Source organism: Sesamum indicum, linkage group LG6, assembly GCF_026168435.1.
Source record: "Sesamum indicum cultivar Baizhima isolate 11 linkage group LG6, ASM2616843v1, whole genome shotgun sequence".
Lineage (NCBI taxonomy): Eukaryota > Viridiplantae > Streptophyta > Magnoliopsida > Lamiales > Pedaliaceae > Sesamum > Sesamum indicum.
This window is the reverse complement of record NC_142662.1, coordinates 17,799,283-17,820,065: the sequence shown is the minus strand read 5'-3', so window position 1 is coordinate 17,820,065 and position 20,783 is coordinate 17,799,283. Positions and strand designations below refer to the sequence as shown.

Here is a 20,783-nt window from a genome sequence, read left to right as displayed (position 1 = left end):
TTTCGAACTTATGTTTCTCATAAATATAGAAAAAAAATGAAATATTCTACAAATTAATTTTATTTTAAAAATTCTATTTCAATAAATAATTTAGAAGTATTTTTCTTTTAATATTTCACAAGTTACAATATAAAAATAACTTAAAAAGGGATACCTTAATAGGCTTTTTACATTTAATCATACTTTATAATCTTTTCAAGTAAACACCATATTATATTATTACATGAGTTATCAAACATATAATACCTCAAATCAAACAATATACAATGGACGATGAGATGATTAATATTCAATTTTTCATCCCGCCCAATTACATCACGCTTAATCATATCACATGAACCAAACGAGCTCAAAACGTACGGACATATACAAATGTGCAATATTGAACATAAAAGAAAATACTATTTAGTTTTCAACATTTTTTTATATCCATTTCAATTTTTAGAAATAGCTTTAGGTATGAAAATAAGGGAGAATACAAATAAAATACCCCCACTGGATTTGACAAAAAACGTAGAAATTCATTTGTTGAAGAACAACACACAGGATGCGCTAGAGGAAGGGGTTGAACCTTCGACCTTGTGGTTAACAGCCACACGCTCTAACCGACTGAGCTACTCCAGCTCGTTTGCTCTAGAACTTTTCAGAATTATACAATGATTATTTAGCCTGATTTCTGAGTATTATTATTTTATTAATTCTCTTAGTGGTTGATTCTGAATATAATTAATTTCTGTGGATGTTTCTAATTTTAGTTCTTAAGAAAACATAGATTAGTTTCTGTAAACTATTATTTAATTAATTCTCGCAGTAACTGATTTTTTAAATAACTAATTATGTAAAAAACATATATGATAAAAGTTTCAAATTTTAATTTTTGAAAGAAGCAAATTATTGTAATTGAACAACCCAAGAAGTGATTATATCCTGATTGTCGAACGCCTTAAAAATCATAATTGACCAGAAGTGATATTCAATTCAGGTTGTCAAACGTCTTTATGACTACAATCGAATTTCAATATTGATTTTAAAAAAAGTTCCAATCGATTAGCCAAACCCACCCTTAATGTGAATCCACAATTGAAATTAAGTATATATATATATATATATATATATATATATATTCAAGAAAGTCAATTAAAAATTTAACTAATGAAACAAATTGAAAGTCCGGGACCAATAATTCACTGAACTTAAGAATTTGATGAAACATATGTCAATGAGATCTAATTCAATTGGCGAAATTGAAGTTCATGATCTGTTCGAACCCCAGTTTATATGGATGTTGTTCTACTGCATATCAGGTGTTGTCTACTTCAATAGTAAATGTTGATTAAATTTTATTTATCTGATATTGTTGATCAGTGTATGATTCGAAAATTTCACAAAAATAATGCAAAATATTTCTTGAAAAAGTAGTACTTATTTCATTAATTTTCTCGTTCATTGACTTGCTCCCAAGTCAACAACTTTCTTTTTTCAATAATTTAAAAAAAAAAAAGAAAAAAAAAGACAACTTGTGCTCTATCAGACATTAATCATGGAGTAGTAGCTGCAGCACACCCACACAAGCATAGACCGTTGACACAATTCTTGCTCTTGCATTCTGGGCGGCAGTATTTGAGGCAATCCTTGTCAGTCTTGCAAACGTTCGCTTTGTCTCCCGCTGCTTCGTTGTTGTTCAACAGAGGTCTTGTTTGCCCTGAAACCATCGAGAATTCCCAACCTGCATGCATGCAAACAAGAAAATTCATAGATATTCCATTAACATCGGTATCTTTTTCCCCCCGCCCTCTAATTTTATGGGAATTTAACTTCGGAAAGAATGATGTTTTATTCAAATGAGATCTTCGTCTGAAGATTAGGGTTGAGATCTCATAACTTTTTAAGATTCATGGGCTTGAGTTTCTTGAGTATTTGTCTTATTTTGTATAGATTTATTTTAATTTGGTATGTTATTACTATTCGTGATTTGATAATTATTAAACCATATATTGATATTTTCAAATAATTATAGAGCAAAAAAGCTCAAAATGAGTGTTGAAGAATTTGAAATAGTCCGTTCTAACACGGGGCAAACCCAAAGTATTTATAATTAGTATAAATTTAAAACAATCAATCCTGAAATCTTTCAATCCAAACACAACCTTAAAAAAATAATCGGGTATTGCGTGCAGAAGAATATTAAATGATTAGGGGAAAATTGTAGTAAAATTGAGAAGCACAAACCAGATGCAATGAGAAATAGGGTAAGGAGGAAAAAAGCCTTGCATAGAGTGTTCTTCATCTCTGCGTGTTTGCGTTTTTAGAGTGAGTCCAGAGCAATTTTATATACTGTATTCTTGACTCAAAATTTTGTGTTTTTAGAGTGATTTGAGAACAATTTATTTATACTGTGTTCTTAACTCGAAAATCTGGTGATTTTGCAGATTTCCTGATACTTTATATGTAAATATTATATGAATTGGAAGATTTTTTACACAAAAATGGGTGATTTTTTTAATTACTAATATTCCTTATTTTCTTGATTTTCAAGGATATAATTTGGAAATCTAATTCAATGTGTATCACTTAATTTGTAAGAGGATAAATATTGTATCTTTGGTATAAAATTTATATAATTTTGACTAAGTTACTTTTTATGGGCACATGGAAAAACAAGTGCATTCAGAGTCACTAAAAAAACAAAAATAAAAAGGATTAGTGATAAAAAAAAAATTAAGTAATAATTTTAAATATTGTTACAGCTATATATGTTGAGTGACAAAAAATAATTGTGAGGTAATAATAAGTTTTATAATTTTAATAAATAATAATTATTTTTGTAAAGAAAAAATATGCAGATTATCATTAAAAATAACTAGCGATGACTCTACCACTGCAAAACAAAACTGATTTTTGAGAATGAGTTTTAGGATGAATGTACAATATTAGGATGGGGTGTCGGTTTTTGGGATGGGTAACTTCTCATCGTAGTCAATGGTGTCGGGAAAAATTTTAGAATAGGGGAAATATATATATAGAACTTTATAAAGCTGGTGCGAATTTAATAATCTTTAAGTACGTAATGTGCAACTGATAGTGGTTGTGATTCCTCCCTTTGATATTCTACGTGCACTCTTACGTGAACCGATACGTACATTCCTACGTGAATCAGTTCTCGGTATAGCTTTGGCCATATTGTATCATCTCATAAGTATGAGTCAGAAATATATGGATATATCCATTTCATGTCAAAAGAGATTCTTTATTTGTACATTGAGTCCTTTAGCGAGTCTGACTATCCTTGTCTTTGTTTATGTCTCGGGTTGAAACCATAGTAGATATCAGGGATGGAATGATGAAGCTGATGATGACTATTATTTTTTCTAAGTGAGTGTCCGACGACCTTCATTTTATTTTTTTAAGTCTAGAACTACTATATACATAAAAATTGAAGATGCACAAGTAACCTTTTCACTGGATGAATTTGACAATAGTAAAAATTTTATGAAATTGGGGTGAAGATTCCAAAACAGTCATCTGCAAGGTTGACTAGAGAGGGAGAAACTTCTTTGTCACTTTTAAGTTTTTGGAGAATGTTTTTCTTTTTCTTCTTGATTACTGTTTTGGCCAATTTTGCAGCTAAATATATTTTTCAAGTAAAAACTGCTCCCGTTGTGAATTGATTTCTTTCCTGAAAATTGTAGGGGTCTTGCAAAATGTGGGATCTTGTTAGAACCATTCAAGAATTGTTGCTTGTTCAAAATTGATAGAATTCATCGTATTCCACCATTTGACACAAAATTTTTTTTCGAGGGAGAAAATTTGGGTAGTTTCATATATCAATATTTGTAGGGACTTGAATTGAGGTCCAATTTTGAGCATCCATTTACAATTGTATTAAATATAGAAATTAAGGAGATTAGGAAGGTGTCCTCCTGAAAAAGAATTGTCTTGTAAAAAAAATTCAAAAGATTTTTTTACTAATTTTAGAAGAATTTGTGGTTCAGGACCGAAGTAATGCCACCATCTAATGAATCAGTTTGAGACTTTAGTTGGTGAAGTTTTTTATCCAAACAAAAAGTAAAATGACATGGTATTTTTTTTTTCATTTTGTTTAAGTAGGAAATGGGCTTTAATATAATCCCAATATGAGACTGGAGATTAGTTTTATTAGAAATATTTTTGAGTTTATACGGGCTACTTCCCCAATTAGACAAGGAGACGATGCAATTTATAAAAAATTTCGGTAGTCAAATTATGAGAAGTTGGTTGGGTCTCCTTTTCGTTTGTATGTAAATGAATTTTGTTGAGAAAAGAATATCTTCATAAAATCATTGAGGTTTTCGTGGATCTTTATAAATCCTCTTGTGCCTTTGATCAAGCACAATGTTTGTCATCTCAATTGAATCACTTTGGGTGTGTTGATTGATCCATTCATCTTTAATGACAATCAATATGAAAATTTGGTTTTCCAATATATAGAGTGTTTGAAAGAATTGTTTGTGTGTTGATTGGTTTAGTACTGGACATTTCTGCTACATCTTTGAATTTTTGAGAGGAACAAGAGGAATTGACTTTCCCAAAGGAGTGCGCAGCACACGAGGGATGGCAACCGGGCGGGTTTTCCCGGACTCGAGACCCGCTCCGGATAATCTCACCTCCTCCTCGTTTTGCCTCGCCAAACTCGCCTCACTTTACTTTCATGCACAATTTACAAATCTGTTGAATTGTCATGAATAACTACAAACGAACGAAAATTTCATAATAGTAAAATATAATCCATCAGTAAGTCAAAATTCAAACAAAGACGAATACCTACGAATTTACAAGCTACAGACAGATTCACATAAGAAATGATAAGTTTGAAATTGTGAAGACATATTTATACTCCTCGTCACAATGATTAGACTACATCAGCACAATCGTTTTTCGGTCATCTTCTTCATCAAGCATTGAAGGACAAGTTTTTATACCATCACTTGTCGAATATGTACCTAGAGGGAAAAAAAGGTATGGCAATTGTTGTAATTTAATAGTTAACGAGTTTATTAGATCGGAGTGAGATGAGTTAATAGTTAATGTATTAATTAAAAGAACTATTTTAATGAATTAATTAACTGAATAATTAGTGAAACTAAAGATGAAATTAGAAAATTTTCTTTCTGGTTTTATTCTTAATTTTGTATCTATAAGTGTCTCAAATTATATATTAAAAATAACATCATTATATGAAGATAATTTTAATAACAAATAATTTTTAATCTAAAATAAATCGTATAAGACAAAGTAATTAAATTCGTTATTAAGTAATATCATTTTATCTTATGATCTATAATAATTATAAATACAAAAAATACATCCAATTAATATTTTATTTGTTTAATAAGTGATATCAATTTTGATTTAAATGCCTGAACATAATTTTCAACCCAAAATGAATTATATAGCACAAAGTATATATTCGTTAAAATTATTAATTTTCTCATTAAGTGATATCATTTTACAATCTACAAATAGTGCGTTCAACTAATTTTTAATTTTTTGTATTTCTTACCCAAAATTGGATATATGAAAAATTATTTAAAAATCTACATATAATACCATAATTTTTGCTAATAATGCATTACATTCAACTAATAAATAATAAAAGAAATACATAAAATATGAGCGAAGTCGAATCTAGTACAATAGGACCCAATCAGGTTCCAATCCAATGGCCCTGTACCTGACCCACCAAAACCAATACCAAACACATCTGGGCGTGCTCCAATCAATTTTTCAAGCCCGATTTCCATCCATAAATACATTCCATCTCGTAGAAAATCCATTTTAAAGCCAATAAGATAAGACTCTATCTTTACCTGTAAACAACTTAGATATCATGAATTTAAATTTTCATTTAAAATTGTATTTAATACTCCTCTGTAGCATTTATGAACATAGAGGCTTTAATGCAACACTGTGTATTCAAGTTTTGGGGAATTGGCTTTGATTCTTCTCAAGAAAATGAATAGATTGAAAAAAACAAAACCAGACCAAACCGCTGCAAATCCACAGGTGCTCAACTATGAGTTCCCATCTGGTCCCCAAGTGCCCTTCAGACATGGAAATTGCATCAGCATCCAGATTTCAGAATGCTGTTATTTTGGAGAAAATCACTTTTGCGTAAGGCTCGCTTCAAGAAATTTAGTACACAGGTTACAGGTGATGGGGCTTTTGCCCTCTCCGCTTGCTCATGTCAGTGCGTCAGCAACACCTGCATCATGCATTCAGCTACCAACAGTCACCGAGGCCGGAGGCCAGAATACAGAAAGCACGATCATCATAATACCAGGTTCAGCAACCACGCCCATGGCATATATTTCGGTAAATCAATTAACTCCTACAAACATTTCACCAGTTGGGGTTTGAGGCCACACGTAGGACCACAATGAAGATAAAACTAATCCCTACAACAACAACCAGCAGTCCAAGAAACAAGACAATTTCAATAACACCAACAATCCACATCTGTATAAATCCATTCACCTCAGCATGGATGAATTTCATTCTCTTTCGCCATTTTAAGCTTCTTTAAGTTCATCCAATTCCATCTAAAACTATTCTGTTTTGTAGAAAGCATATGCAGTTTTAAAGATAGTAGCAATACTTAGCAGCCAAAATCAACAACTAGATGCCACAAATATCTTCAGTATAACACAAGAATTTGAAGAGTCGTTGGAAAGAAACAATTAAGTCCGGAAAAGGAAAAAAAAGAAAAAAAGGGCTCAAAGCTAGACTTCATTAACACAACTTCGAAGAAACTTCACATTAAAATGTAACTTGAAGACTTTGTTCAAAGCATGTGCATAAACTTAAGCACCAGCGAAGATTTTCATCACTGCAACCACAAAACTTTGCATCACTTCTAGGACACTCATGACGTCATTTTCGCCACTGGCACAGATCTAATGAATCCTCCAATGTTCCCAATTCTACTTATCTGACTTGAACAATTCCAGCACTGACAAGTTTCTGTATTTTGTTCATCACTTGAGGATTCTTCATATGGTCCTGTGCAGCACGCGGATTCTCCTGGAAGTCAACTAGGACCTGTTGGAACAGAACTCAAAGTGAGGAACATATTATGATCATATTCACATCTTAGTTTAGATCCTTGCAGGACAGAAAATTACACTATCAAATCTGTTTGTTATACCTGTCTCATTACAGGATCTGTTAGAATGTTTTGAATTTCCGGATCCTGCATTGCCTTGGCCTAAGAAATAAACTTTGAATAAGTACCATCATTGGAATTTAGCTTAACATCAGATCATTAAATAAAAGATATATATATATCAAACCTGTCTCTCTTTCAATTCCTCAGGGCTCAAATCTCCACGACTAGCCTTGTTAATCTGCTCTACACATCTGCAAAAAATGTAGCAGCATCACAAGATAATTACATGGTCTCTTTGAGACAAGTCAAAATTTGTTTCATCAAGAATCTACCAGAAGTAATAAGAATTTGGTTCTCCTACCTTCTGACACCATCTAGCAATTCCTGGTTCTGAGGATCATGCTTCAACCCCTCCTGGTATGTTTCCAATGCTTTCTCGTACTCTTTCATGAAAAATTGGACAGCACCCTTTCTAGTATAACCTTTTGAAAAAGTTGGATCAAGTTCGAGGCATTTCTCGGCATCTTTCAGGGCCTCAGGCATTGCACCAAGTTTTGTGTAACAAGCCGCCCTATTGCTGTATGCCTGCAAATTCAATCGTCCCACATGCTCACTAAAAAATGACAAAGTCTTCACTCTGTTTCTGCATATGCAAGAAATATCTAGGTTGAGAGTACCTTTGGATCCTTTGGATTCCTCTTTATTGCTTCAGTATAGTGCCTGACTGCTTCAGGGTACTTCTGCTCTTTAAAGTACTGGTTGCCTATAATCACCACCAGGCACCAACTTTAGTAACAAATTTGATTGCATGGGCACATCAAACTAAAACGATAAAGAAAGCCTCAATACCTTTCTCACGCTCCTCATCAGCTATTTGTGGATCAAAGTATTCCTGTTGCTCCAGATCTTTCTTGGCTTTCTCAGCATCATTGAGCTTCTTCAGTGTGTCTGGGTTGCGATGCTCAGTTAGCGCCTTCTGAAAAGTTTCAATGGCAGGCTCATAATCCTTCGAACTCTTGGCCATCTTCACCAATGCAGTTCCTTTTCTTGTCAAGGCTCTAGCTATCATCTTGAAATCTGATCTTAGTTCTCTACCCCTCTCAACAGCTTTGTCACAATCTTTAATGCAGTCCTCGTACTGAATTCAAAAAATTGCGTTGAACACAGATGATGTGAGATATTAGCTGAAGCACATATTCATTTTCAATTCAATATAGAAATTTACAACTACATTATCCAAAAATTATACTATAGAAGATGACAAAGTTCCAAGGCACCTCCTCTGAGCAACATCTTAACTTTAGGAAGAGCTCAGTTAATAACTTTACAACCACCACCACACTCAATGCACTTAGTGCTTGAAGCTACATAAAAGTATGTTTTATTTCCCCCTCCACATTCCAGTACCCCATGCCAACACAGTCACCATGTACAACTATTAACATCAAATATCAGAAGTTAAGAGTTCTCTATTACAGATAGAAAAGGAGAAATGGAAGCAAAATGTAATTCAAAAGAACATCCTCAAATGCAAACACAAGAAGTAAACAAAAAATAACATCCAACTGCTTATACTCACAAATTCGAAAAACCACAACAAACATCATCATTCCCACACCACAGCAAATGAAGGAAATGAAAGCAGGGCTGACCCATGGGCCGACAATATGTAGGAGGCCTGAAGCCCAGGAAGAAACAATTATTGATCATTCCCCCAGAGAAGAACAAGGGATCAAAAAGAGAGAGTAAAACATGTATTATGAAATATAAATAAAACCACCCAAAGCATAGACTCCGGGAAGAAACCAAAGAACAGACCACTCACCAGAAAAACAAAATCCTACATGCAAACGATCCTCTCAATAACATGCTAGTACAACTCAATATCCATCAAAGCCACAGCAGTAGACACATGTATACTGCTATCACAATGAGACAGGTAAGAGTAACCCAGAATTAGCTTCCCCCTAGCACTTAAACTAGAAGAGACTTCCATCCCAAAAAAGACAAGAAATATTGAAAAGAAGGGTCCAAAGCCTGGCCTGGCAATTCATTGGAAAAATCATACAACTTGTAATAATGCTATTCTTCTTTCAGATGTCAAACTACACCAACAAATAAAAAAACAATCTGAATCTATGAGTCCCAGCATAAAGTCATTCCACGCTCGCCAATAAATATTAGAAACACAAACATGGAATAAACTCATCTACAATTAACTACAGGCAAGCTGATAGTAAAAGAGATTTTTATTTCCTTTATAATGGTAAATAAAGAGATTTTTGTAAATTTACATCCAACTAAACATTGATTTAATAGTATTCTACTCCAGAATGGCAATTAGTCAGAGTTCTGATCTGTGATGACAAAAAACACTCAACATTCTAACCTTCTACATTAAAAAGGTAATAAAAAATATGATGCAAGAGAAATGCAAGCCCAAAACCAGACCCTGTAGGAGCCATTTGTCCACACTTGAGAGGGGGGTTCATCACAAATTTCAGATATTACTTAATTGACCTAAAGATTATTCTATATAGCCACAAAAGAATTAACTGAACAAGCACATTCCACAATCTCATACAACTCAGTGTAAACTAACAAGAGTTATCATTAACCAAAGCACGACATCTTAAGCAGTTTCAGCAACATAGCACAACGTAAGCTATCAATTTACCACAACGAAAACTAAGTTACCTTTCCCCATACTAAATGATGATGGAAACATTATTCAAAAATATCGTCCAACCATACTGTTAAAGATAGAGCAGAAAGTCTTCACTGAAAACCAAACATTTCAGTGCAAAACGGTAATCAACCAAATAAGGTGTTGTACCTTGCCCATCTCCAGGTAAACAGCAGCACGGTTAGTGAGGAATGAAATATCCTCATCGTCCAGCTCAATTGCCTTAGAGTAATGCTGAATTGCAGTCTCAAAATCCTTCTTCTTGTACGCAGCATTCCCAGCTTCCTTCTCTTTCTGAGCCTTTGCTTTTCTCTCCTTTTTCTCCTTCTCCTCCTCGGGAACATCCATCGGTTCAGGCTCTGGCTCTGGCTCCTTTTCTGGCCTCTTCTCCTCCTTCACTGGCTCAGCATCCGCCGCAGCAGGCCTCTTCCTCTCTGGCGACCCACCATCCGATGCCGATGGCATCTCCGCATCCTCCTCAGCTCCCCTCGTTTGAAACTTCAAATTCAACAGAACGCCCAAAGCTTGCATAACTCTCTGATCCTTGAGATACAAGTTAAGATTATTCGGGCTCTTCTGAATATCCTGCATCATCTTCACAAAATCTGGCTGCTGAAGGAACTCCCGGGTAGAAGCGTCGCTCGCTAGCCTGACCCACATCTCTGGCCCAAATGCCTCCCCAAACGGGCTTGCTCCCGGCGCTGCCCGTGGCCTGGAGCTCCGCGCCAGAGCCGCCTCCGCATCAGCGAGCCCGGACTTCAGGGCCTCATTATTGGGCTCAATTTCGATACCCTTTTTGTATGCAGAAACAGCATCACCGTAGTTGTGCAGGCCCATGTACGCCGCACCCAGCCGCGAGTAGCCCTTTCCCCAGTCGGGCTTAAGCTCGACGGTCTTCTGCGCATCGGAAAGGGCTTCAGAAAATTTGTTGAGTGAAGCATAGGCAGCAGATCGATTGGAGTAGAGGACGTGGTTGGTGGGGGCTAAGTTGATGGCATCAGTAAAATGGCTGACGGCGTCGTTGAACTTACCGGCGGAGAACGCCGCGTTGCCTTTGGCTTTGGCTTCGTCGGCCATTATCACTCAAATTATGAATTGGAAAGTGACGGGTTATGGTGATCTTGGTACTCTGTGATAAAATGTCTGCCTAATTTCCTAAGGAAGAGAAAACGATTGGGAAGTACACAGAACGAGGGTTCTTGAAGTAAATGAGGGTGTGAGGAGACTGGGAGAGACGAGAGAGTTCTAGGGGTGCTGAAGGGCTTCTCGAAAGTTCGACAAGGCGCAGGTTAGGATTGGGTGTGGAAGAGATACGGTGGACTTCTTTGGATACAAGAATTGCACATTAAGCAAATTATATTCTTATTTTTGTTCTATACGGCCTTGTTTATTAAATTGAGTGGAGTAAAATGGTGATACATAAATATGTGATAAAAATAAAAATATGTTTGAATATAATATTTTCATCCCTTATTTACTTTAAATTATGATTAATAATAGATAAATTCTATTATGAATAAAATTAAAATTGTCAGACTGTCCAATCCGAGGCCCAATTCAAACTGCACCGCATTAGTGGTTTTGGCTTGGATTGGTATTAGATTAATTTTAAAAAGATAGTATTTTGACAATCATGTTCGATTTTATATTTAATAGGCCACGTTCAACTACATTATATTTTTATTATTACTGATGTAAACAAAAAGACGCTCTTTCAAACAGGTCGAACTCAAGATTTTTCAGCATGACTTCTTGAAAGTTTTGAAAATGGATAGCAAAAAACACATTAGCATTCAAGAATTATTAAATTAAAGTAATAAGGATAAATATTGTAAAAAGCAAAAGTGAATGGTAAAATAAGAGCAAGTTTGATAGTGTGATAAAATTTTCTTGTGTACAAGTCTTAATAATTTTATTTGTATTATATATCATATATGCTCTTATAATGTTTTATACTTTTTATAAAATTGATAAGTATAAGAATTTATCTTCATGAAATCATCAAATGTTATAATATGCTTCAAAAATCACATTGCTTGATTTTTAAACTTGTATTTTAATTTTTTATATATACTTTTGCAATTAATTCTTATATAATTTAATTAATTTTAAAAATAAGAACTTTTTAAGTTATTCACAATCTCATTCACAAAATAAAATTAAACATACACTTAAAGTTTATATCTGTTTATATTTATTCATATTATTCTTTAAGTATATATATAATTGTCCAAAATTGTGTATAAGTATTTCCACAATTCAATCAATAGTTTTTACATCTTTCTTGATTATGTTCCGACTAAACGAATATTAGATATATAACAAAGAAACTACTAAATTGTGTATTTCTATCATTAAGGCAAATAAATGCATAGATATTTTCCAACACATTAGATTTTATAAATAATTAATTAAAAAATATTTAAATTATTACTATCATATATCTATTGGTATTAATTGTTATTTAATTTTTCTTATCATATTCTACAAATAATTAAGAATCTCATTTCATCATTAAATTTAAAGTAAAATTTTCTTAACTTTTTTTACGGTAACTTCAATTTTCTTACATTAATGTAAGATCATTTTGTGAGTTTTTTGTTTGTGACATATATATATATATATATATATATATATATTGATGTCCCCTGAATATTTCATAAATTAAGCCCATAAGCAATGCGCATTAGCCCAAGTGGTATATATATTGATGTCCCCTGAATATTTTATAAATTAAGCCCATAAACAATGCGCATTAACCCAAGTGGTTGCAAATCAGTTGGCTCACCATTTGGGAGGTAAGGCCCATAAAGTTATTCTTCCTATAACTTTACTAAATTGACAGGCCCAGAAATCAAGCTCATTTCAGCTGGACACGTCATCATACAGCTAGACAAATATATCATACAACCTGCCAACGCATTAATACATGTAATCCAAAAATATCTCCATGTGGCTCCTTATAAATTGATGGTAAACAAGCTGGTAATTTATATATAACCAATTTTCAAGCAGACCTAGCAAAACCTAATCAATTAGGTGTATCTCAATCAATCAAAATCCAAATTTCACACGAATTTTTCGGTTAAATAGATGATTCAGAGGGTTTTTAAATGGCATAGGACTCTTAACAACAAACTCCCACACTCCATTTTATAACAGTTTATAAATAGAAATCTTATACATTCATCTAGTAACATCAGTTGTACACTAAAACTTTCACTTATTCTCTCAATTTTAAGTTATTTCAAACTTAAATTTTACTATCCTGATTATATTTTATCATTATTCTTTGATACAATTTATCTTATCATCTCTTTCATTAAGCACAATAAGAAAAGGGGGGAAATGAAAATCTTTGATACAATTTATCTTATCATCTCTTTCATTAAGCACAATAAGAAAAGGGGGGAAATGAAAACATCATGAAGATATTGAAAATGTGGTATGTATTGTATTATATATTGTAAAAAAGGGCTTTAGTGGAAACTGAAAATACAAAATTGCGCTAGAGGAAGGGGTTGAACCTTCGACCTTGTGGTTAACAGCCACACGCTCTAACCGACTGAGCTACTCCAGCTCCTTTGTTGTGGTTCGTTACACTATCCGCCATTAATATATTTCAATAAAAGAAATAATTACACTCTCCTCCCTTGAGATTTGGTGTAATATCACATCAATCCTCTGTGATATGAAAATTATATGTAATATCCCTGAAGTTTATTTCTATCTAACAAATAAGTTTCTCGGTAGTCAAAATTCATTGATTTTGCTGATATAAACCAAAAAAAAATTGCTATTTATCTTCAATTGACTGATTACTAATTTATTATAAATTAAATAATTTTTTTTGAACTAAACTATCCTTGTAACGATGAGATATACATCCTCTTTTGCATTAACACGTGAAGACGCATGAGAATCATTTGATAATAAAAATATTTATTTAACATGTAATAAGTCAGTAAATCATTCACGGATTACTTTACCTTATTGTATAAGTAATGGGTTAAGATTTTTTTTTGGAGGTTCTATTCGGATTGATAAATTTAAATAGATTATTTTAATAATAAATTAGTTGAATTAATTTAAATAAATTTTCATTATAAAGCTTGTTAAAAATTATAAATTATTTCATACAATTATATGGCACTTACTGTAAATTTTGTTTAATTATTATTCCTTACATACTTCATTATTATATTCACTTCAACATAAAATGTGTTTAAGTGTGTTGTTATGGTACAAGTAAAAAACAAAACGCTTTTAGCTGATCCAAAAAGGAAACCATAGGCATATGAAATTTGAGTTCGTGCAAAAAATCTGCCAATTCACACGCCATTTAGTAGACAGCGGACGGCGACACCAGCCAAAGATAGGGGAGGGAACAGTGGCTGCAAGCGATCATGGTCTCAAACAGCGTTGACATGGCTGACGGACGGCATCAAAATAAACAGGCAGCAAGCTGGAGTCCTATGGTGGAAGGTTGGAAGGCCGGAGAGGCACGACACAAGGAGTAGGCTAGAAGGAGGATGGGGTACAATTGAGATAGAATGGCTGAAGAAAACAATCGAAAGGCGGAAGACATACTATAGAAGGCAGGCGGGAAAATAAGCATTTGAAAGAATTTAGGTATCACTTCCATATACATATTTGCGATCTTCTAATTGACTAAGATGAATTGATAAAAACTTGAAAACATATTTGTTATACGTATTTTTATTAAAAATATAATTTCATTAATTAATTCAAATATATTCGCAAATTTGTACAGAATTTATACAAAATTGAAAAACACATAGTTTTCGTTAAAAATTGAAAATGAAAACATAAACAAATGGGCTGTAAGTCTTTTTATTAAGAGTAAATTATAGCAATTCCCCTTGAGTTTTGACATAATTGCGAATATCTCCACGTTGTTTAAAAATTACAAATACCTCCATAATTTTAATGGGCATATAACAACTACCCAATTTGTTAGTTTTTCATTTATATTTTATGGTGAATTAACAAAAATGCCCTTGTGACTATAAATTTAATTTTACTTATTTTCTTAAAAAATTTAAATTTTTTCATTGAGTAATTGAACGATTTTTTTTGTCAAATTTTTGAAAATTTTCATCCATCTCTTCTGACTTTTTTTAAAATTATTCAATAATTTTTTGTTAAAAATATAAAAAATTAAAATTAATAATTTCACGCCTCTATTCAAAAATTACATAATTTTATCAAATATTAAAAAAAAAATTCATAATTTTGTAAAGAAAGAGAAAAAATCATCAAAGATTTCACTGAGCCGCCCTCACATAGCCCAATTAGGCAGCTATGACTCCAGACCCAGTCCACCAACGGAATTCAACCTTTGTCAAAGCCCATCAATGCATAATTAAGCCTCCATCAAAGAAACGGGTTTGGATCGGACCCTATCCTAAAAATCAGATTTTGAGTTGGACTTAATAATTTGGGTAAGATCTGAGTATTTTTGTTTTGTTGGGCATCTTTGAATCTAGTTCGAATAGGATAAGACCCTACCCATTAACAAGCTTACTCCAGGGGACAAGACAAGATAGCGCACACACTAATTAATGATGATATTTTTGTTTACTACTCTTCTTTTCTATATCGACTAGTCACTCAAGCACGTAATGTTTGCTCGCATACAATAAGATAAGTATGCAACAAATTTTAAAAATAAAATTAAATATATAATTAAAAGCGGATCAAATTGTTACCATAAGCGAAAGTGAAGGATAATTACATATGATAATACATTCACGGTTAAAAGATGACATAAACTATTTAAAATAAATAAGTAATTTCATTGGTATAAATATTTAATGGTGTAATAATCAGTATTCTAAAATTTTGTTTTGGGATGTCGCGAACCGCCAGTTGTGAGTGAGAAGTAATTGTCTTTTTTATGTTAGTATAAACAATAATAAAGTATTCTCTTCATTTTTCTTATGTGTCGATAACTTTTTCCCGGCACACTGCAGCAATATTACCTTCTGTTATGACTAATTATTGTAGCTAAAAATTAAAAAATGATGGTGGTTAAGAATTAAACATAATTGCATAATTATTATTAACTGTTGTTTCAGCAAGCGAGCCAAAATATTAGTCCTCGACTTGAAAAATTATTATAATTATCTCGTGCATGATTAGTTTTTTTTATTTATTCTATGATTGTGGAGGTAAAACTTAGCTAATATGCTTTTGGTGCACTTTAATAATATTTGGAGGTTCATGAAGGTTAATAAAAGTGCCAAAAAAATTAATTAAATTCACTAAATTTTTGTATTAATCATATGTGAAAACATAGTGAGTACTAAAAAAAAATAAGTTCATATATAGTTGCAAAATCAAATTTTAATAAAACCAACATAGCTATAAACTAAATCTACTACCAAAAAATTTATTTCTTTTGACGGGACACTAGAAGAAATACGATTTTATACTTTTCATAATTATTTGATTAAAAGTGAAAAATTACGGATACTGATTAATCACATTGTGCAACAATTATTAGTCATTCTTTCTACAAGTAAAGTCAAAAAACATTGGTTACAACTAAAAATTATGGTAAATATTTTGACTATAAGTAAAATTATAGCAAATTTTGATTAAAGCTAATTATATATAAATACTTTATGCTCTTTGCAATAATTATAAGTACACTCCCTCGGGGTGTCAATGTAATTTAATTCAGGGGTATATTTATGAAATTTGCCTTAAAACAGGAAGTGTAATTGTAATTACAAGTAAATTTTAAGAAATATACTATAAATTTATAAAGAATATGAGGTATTTGTGTAATTAAATTTCACTTTAGGGATCTTAATGTAATTTAGTCTAGTTATTATTTTGATAATAATGTCCGAAGACTTAGAGACTCCTAAAAGGATTAGAATTACACTGAATTTATATATCAAAGACAAAATGTGAGTAAATTCTATTAATATTGATATGGTTGTGATTTTAACGAAATGATGAAATGAAAATTTTACCTACGACACAATTAAATATGAGGTAAAAATACGCGGCTTACGAGAGTGTTTTTGGTATGTATGAGAGGTCAAAATCAATAAATAGTAATCTACAGTAAAAAATAATATTTTGAATATTTATAATAGTGTTGGAAATTATATATATGATAGAGTGTATGTATTTATTATATGACTTATATATTCAAAATTAGTTTTTTGTCGTTGTAAATAGAAGGTGTAATACCAACATATACATCAAATGTAATGACAATGAAATGCACACTGCAACTGAGAAAAATCAGGAACAGGCAAAGAAGTTAGGACAGAACTGAAAATTCACCACCAATGGACAATCATGATGATGATATTATTCAAGAGTGACATTGTCAAGATTTTGATATGGGTAAATTAAAATGAATTTTTTTTTTTTAGATTCTACATAATCACAATTATCCTTCTATTATTTAAAAAATTATTAATATTTTCTTGTATTTAATTGAAATTATATAATTATTGGATAACGGCGTAGAATTGCAACTTTGTCTGTGATGTCTTTTTTTTAAAAAAAAATTGAAAATATTTAATTTTTTTTAATAAATAAGTAAAATTATAATTTATAATTCACAAAGACATTTTGGTCCGTTAACCAAAAAAAATGGATGAACATCTAGAAGATTAACGGATTGTGTTTGTTGTTGGATAGTAGTTAAAATTAGGATATTATTGATAATTTTTCAAACAACGAATTGGGTATTTATAATTATGTCGAATTTCAAGAGGTCTAGTTGTAATTTGTATTATCAATATTAAATAATTTCCTGTTCTTAAGAGTTTAAACTCTTAAATGATATAGCCGTTTAACATAGTATCAGAGTCAAGCCAAATATGTGAAGAATTTGAATGTAAAAAGGGCGTGTTAAGATATTAATGATAAATAATTCTCCTATGTGACAACTTAATCTTTTTAGACAAAGTAATCGTTTAACAAAAATAAAAATATTATAATGATTTTTAATTAATTAGATAGCACAATTATATTTTCTTTTTTATTTTTCAACCTCAAAAAATACGGATCGATTCCTCTATTTCAAATCATGTTACATCTTCTATTTCATATATAACATATGTATATACACACCATGGTGCAAAATTGACGCTATTCATTTTAGGATAAATTACAACGTGCTCCTCTAAAATTTGTCATAATTACAAATATTCATTATTGTTTAAAAAATTACAAATGCTGCCCCGTGACAACCCATTGCAAAGGAATGAATATTTGATAGGGTATTTGGCAGCAAGTGTGAATTTATAATTATGAAGAATTTCAGGGAGCTTGTTGTAATTCATCCTTTATTTTATTTTAAAAAAAAATTATACATGTAATGTGTATTTATTGTATAAAATAGAAGATGAAAAAAAATAGAATAGAAAACTCAATAAAAAAAAATATGGGTTAGTTGGAATAAGGAAAGAAGTGAATAGAAAATATCTGTGTCACTTTTATAGCAATTTTGCATGGAAAATTAGTTGGTGTGGAACAACGTTGTTGGTTTGTAGTGAAAGGACAACTGACTATTCCAAAACCATACAGCCATATGACTCTCCCAAAAGATCAATCAAGTGACTGAAAAAATTAAGTTACGGTATTAAAATTATCATTAATTGCAATGTATATGCATTAAGTCATAAAAAAATTATTTTATTACTATATTGATTTTTATAATTTTAATAGTGACAAAATTTTAAGTAAATCTTGTCCCTGGGAATAATTAGTGAAAAAAATATGCATAAATTTATCATTATAAATAATTAGAGGCATATGTATATATATATTTTGCAATAAAAAAATAGGGTGAATTACATTGCTCTTCCTTGAGGTTTGGTGCAATTATACGTAGACTTTTTGTGGTTTGAGGAATTGCATCTAATACTCCTATGTTTGTTTATGTCTAACAGAGCGATCATTCAGTTAATCAAAATTAATCAAATTTATTTATATTAATAAAAATAAATAAATAAAAGTATATATTTACCTTGGATTGACTTATGTAATTTTTCAAAATACAAAAAATTTATGTGTAATCACATCAAATCTAAAAAAACTACGGTTTAATTATTCCAAAGAAAAATTATAATCGCTATATTTGTGTTGTTACTATATCGATACTGTAGATATGACACTGATTATTTATAATGACAACTTAATACATAATTCTTAATACTAATAATTATATTGTAATAAGATTAAAATTATTGTGACTTAATAATTAAATAATTCTTTAGTGACAACTTTAAATTTATCATTGTATATTTTGTGAATAATATTTTGGGGAATTGCACTTAATCTCCATCCAAAAGTATAAAACATATATATATATATATTTTAAAATTATAATTATAATTACACCCCTCCTAAAAATACTATACTTTTAAAAAATATAACCTATTCAGTTAATGCAGCCCACAGGTAACTTGTTCTCCATGTCCGATTCAGGGCGATTTAATTAGGTAAAACGTTGTCACACGAATTTTTTTTTTGGTATTTATCGTTGTTATATATTTTAGGGTAAATTCAAATTTTTTAAAATTTATTATAATTATAAATATTTTTTATTATTTAAAAAATTATAAATATTCCTACAATGAATAATTAATTGTCTAATAAATATTATCTATAATAGACTTTTACAAGAAAATATTTGTTAGATGATCGTCAATATCAAAAGAGTATTTATAATTTTTTCAATAGCAAATGAGTAATTATAATTATGATAAACTTGAAAAAGAGTCGTTGTAATTTACCTTATATTTTATTTATTCAAATAATTACCTTAATTGAATTCCTTGACCATGGAACATTAAATTAAAATGAAAGTTTATACTATAATATTCAGGAAAGACTAACGAAAAACAAAAAATTTGTACAGGTAAATTTTCTAATAAATATCGACCACTAAAGGCCAATATATTTAAAAAAAAAAAAAAAAAAGAGACAACCTTTCCACGAACTAGAATTCCATAAAACAAGTGGACCATGTGATGGGGACAATGAAGCATGCCTCACAAAAAATCACGGTGGTCCAATTAGCTCCGCCTCCTCCTCCGCCAGATTCCACCTCCACTGGCGGCGGCGGCGGCGATCTTCATTTGGACACTCTCCAATTCGGATTTCGGGCAAGGAATCTGGATCCCACCCGGATGATTGAACCCGTAAACCTTCTCAGCCTCCCTCAAGAGCTCACCAAACAGTGGGTGATTGAAGTATATGACGGGCACAAGGACCCGACACGTATCGTCCTTCTTGTCGCCCACGTACACGGCCAGGTGCCCTTTCGGTAACTTGGGCTGCTCAACCGGGTCTTTCCCGACTTGAATGTAACCCGAATTGATCTTGAAAGAGCACAGGCTCCTAGCTCCACGCCTGCTCAGAGAATAAACCCATTTGCAGAGCTTTGAGACGGGTCCTGCCGACGGTTTCAGCCGCTGGTAGGCGCCGGTTCTCCGCCGTGTACGGCGGTGGATGCACCATTTGAAGACTTTGACCAGCTTCCGTCCCAGCCTGAATCCCCTGGATTTTCCCATGATCTAAAAGTGGATGAAAATTCAAGAAACGTTGCGTATGTACGGGTGATAAGTGCGAGTTCTGATGGATTTCGTACGTATGTTTGAGCTGTTCTGCTTGGATTTCCGTGCAAACGGTGGGTTGGGGTTGGGTGGGGGGGGGGGGGTGGGGGGTGTACCTAGCGGAGGGAGTGAGAGATTCGTGGAAGGGGAGAACTTGGATTTATAATGAAGGCTATTTGGAAGCTTATTATAGAGAGTGGAGAAAGTGGAAAGTCCGTCCGTTGCTCTTTAATTATATTTTTGTTGTGTGTTTATAAATATATATATATATATATATTAGGATGAATTATGATAGGCTCTGATATTTAATATAATTATAAATAATTTTTTATTATTTAAA

The 20,783-nt window shown here is 31.9% G+C and overlaps 2 protein-coding genes, 1 long non-coding RNA gene and 2 other non-coding genes across 5 annotated transcripts; all 5 read right to left on the bottom strand.

Annotated features, from left to right (window-relative positions):
- Nucleotides 1-550: 550 nt before the first annotated feature.
- Nucleotides 551-624, bottom strand: TRNAN-GUU (transfer RNA asparagine (anticodon GUU)). Its single transcript has one exon. It is a non-coding gene; the product is annotated as a tRNA-Asn (tRNA).
- A 779-nt stretch (nucleotides 625-1,403) lies between these two features.
- On the bottom strand, nucleotides 1,404-2,377 carry LOC148787871 (uncharacterized). The gene is made up of 2 exons (XR_016066186.1): nucleotides 2,230-2,377; nucleotides 1,404-1,726 (listed from the first exon to the last, which is right to left on the bottom strand). It is a non-coding gene; the product is annotated as an uncharacterized LOC148787871 (long non-coding RNA).
- Nucleotides 2,378-6,634: 4,257 nt separating this feature from the next.
- LOC105164281 (hsp70-Hsp90 organizing protein 3) lies at nucleotides 6,635-11,128 on the bottom strand. The gene is made up of 7 exons (XM_011082897.3): nucleotides 9,981-11,128; nucleotides 7,994-8,282; nucleotides 7,822-7,907; nucleotides 7,506-7,729; nucleotides 7,329-7,395; nucleotides 7,184-7,243; nucleotides 6,635-7,077 (listed from the first exon to the last, which is right to left on the bottom strand). Exons 1-7 carry the CDS (start codon nucleotides 10,905-10,907, stop codon nucleotides 6,964-6,966), a joined length of 1,767 nt encoding a protein of 588 aa, XP_011081199.1. The 5' UTR covers nucleotides 10,908-11,128; the 3' UTR covers nucleotides 6,635-6,963.
- A 2,208-nt stretch (nucleotides 11,129-13,336) lies between these two features.
- TRNAN-GUU (transfer RNA asparagine (anticodon GUU)) lies at nucleotides 13,337-13,410 on the bottom strand. Its single transcript has one exon. It is a non-coding gene; the product is annotated as a tRNA-Asn (tRNA).
- Nucleotides 13,411-19,677: 6,267 nt separating this feature from the next.
- On the bottom strand, nucleotides 19,678-20,556 carry LOC105164282 (SAUR-like auxin-responsive protein family). The gene has a single exon (XM_011082898.3). The coding sequence runs from the start codon at nucleotides 20,399-20,401 to the stop codon at nucleotides 19,904-19,906; it is 498 nt and encodes a 165-aa protein (XP_011081200.1). The 5' UTR covers nucleotides 20,402-20,556; the 3' UTR covers nucleotides 19,678-19,903.
- Nucleotides 20,557-20,783: the final 227 nt, after the last annotated feature.

Excerpts from the sequence above, each read along its gene's own strand:
- LOC105164281 (XM_011082897.3), bottom strand. The coding sequence starts at position 10,907 with ATGGCCGACGAAGCCAAAGCCAAAGGCAACGCGGCGTTCTCCGCCGGT. Across the intron at positions 7,396-7,505 it reads TTGCTAGATGGTGTCAGAAG|ATGTGTAGAGCAGATTAACA; the intron begins GTAGGAGAACCA and ends CATTTTTTGCAG. Across the intron at positions 7,244-7,328 it reads AGGAATTGAAAGAGAGACAG|GCCAAGGCAATGCAGGATCC; the intron begins GTTTGATATATA and ends TTTATTTCTTAG.
- LOC105164282 (XM_011082898.3), bottom strand. The coding sequence starts at position 20,401 with ATGGGAAAATCCAGGGGATTCAGGCTGGGACGGAAGCTGGTCAAAGTC.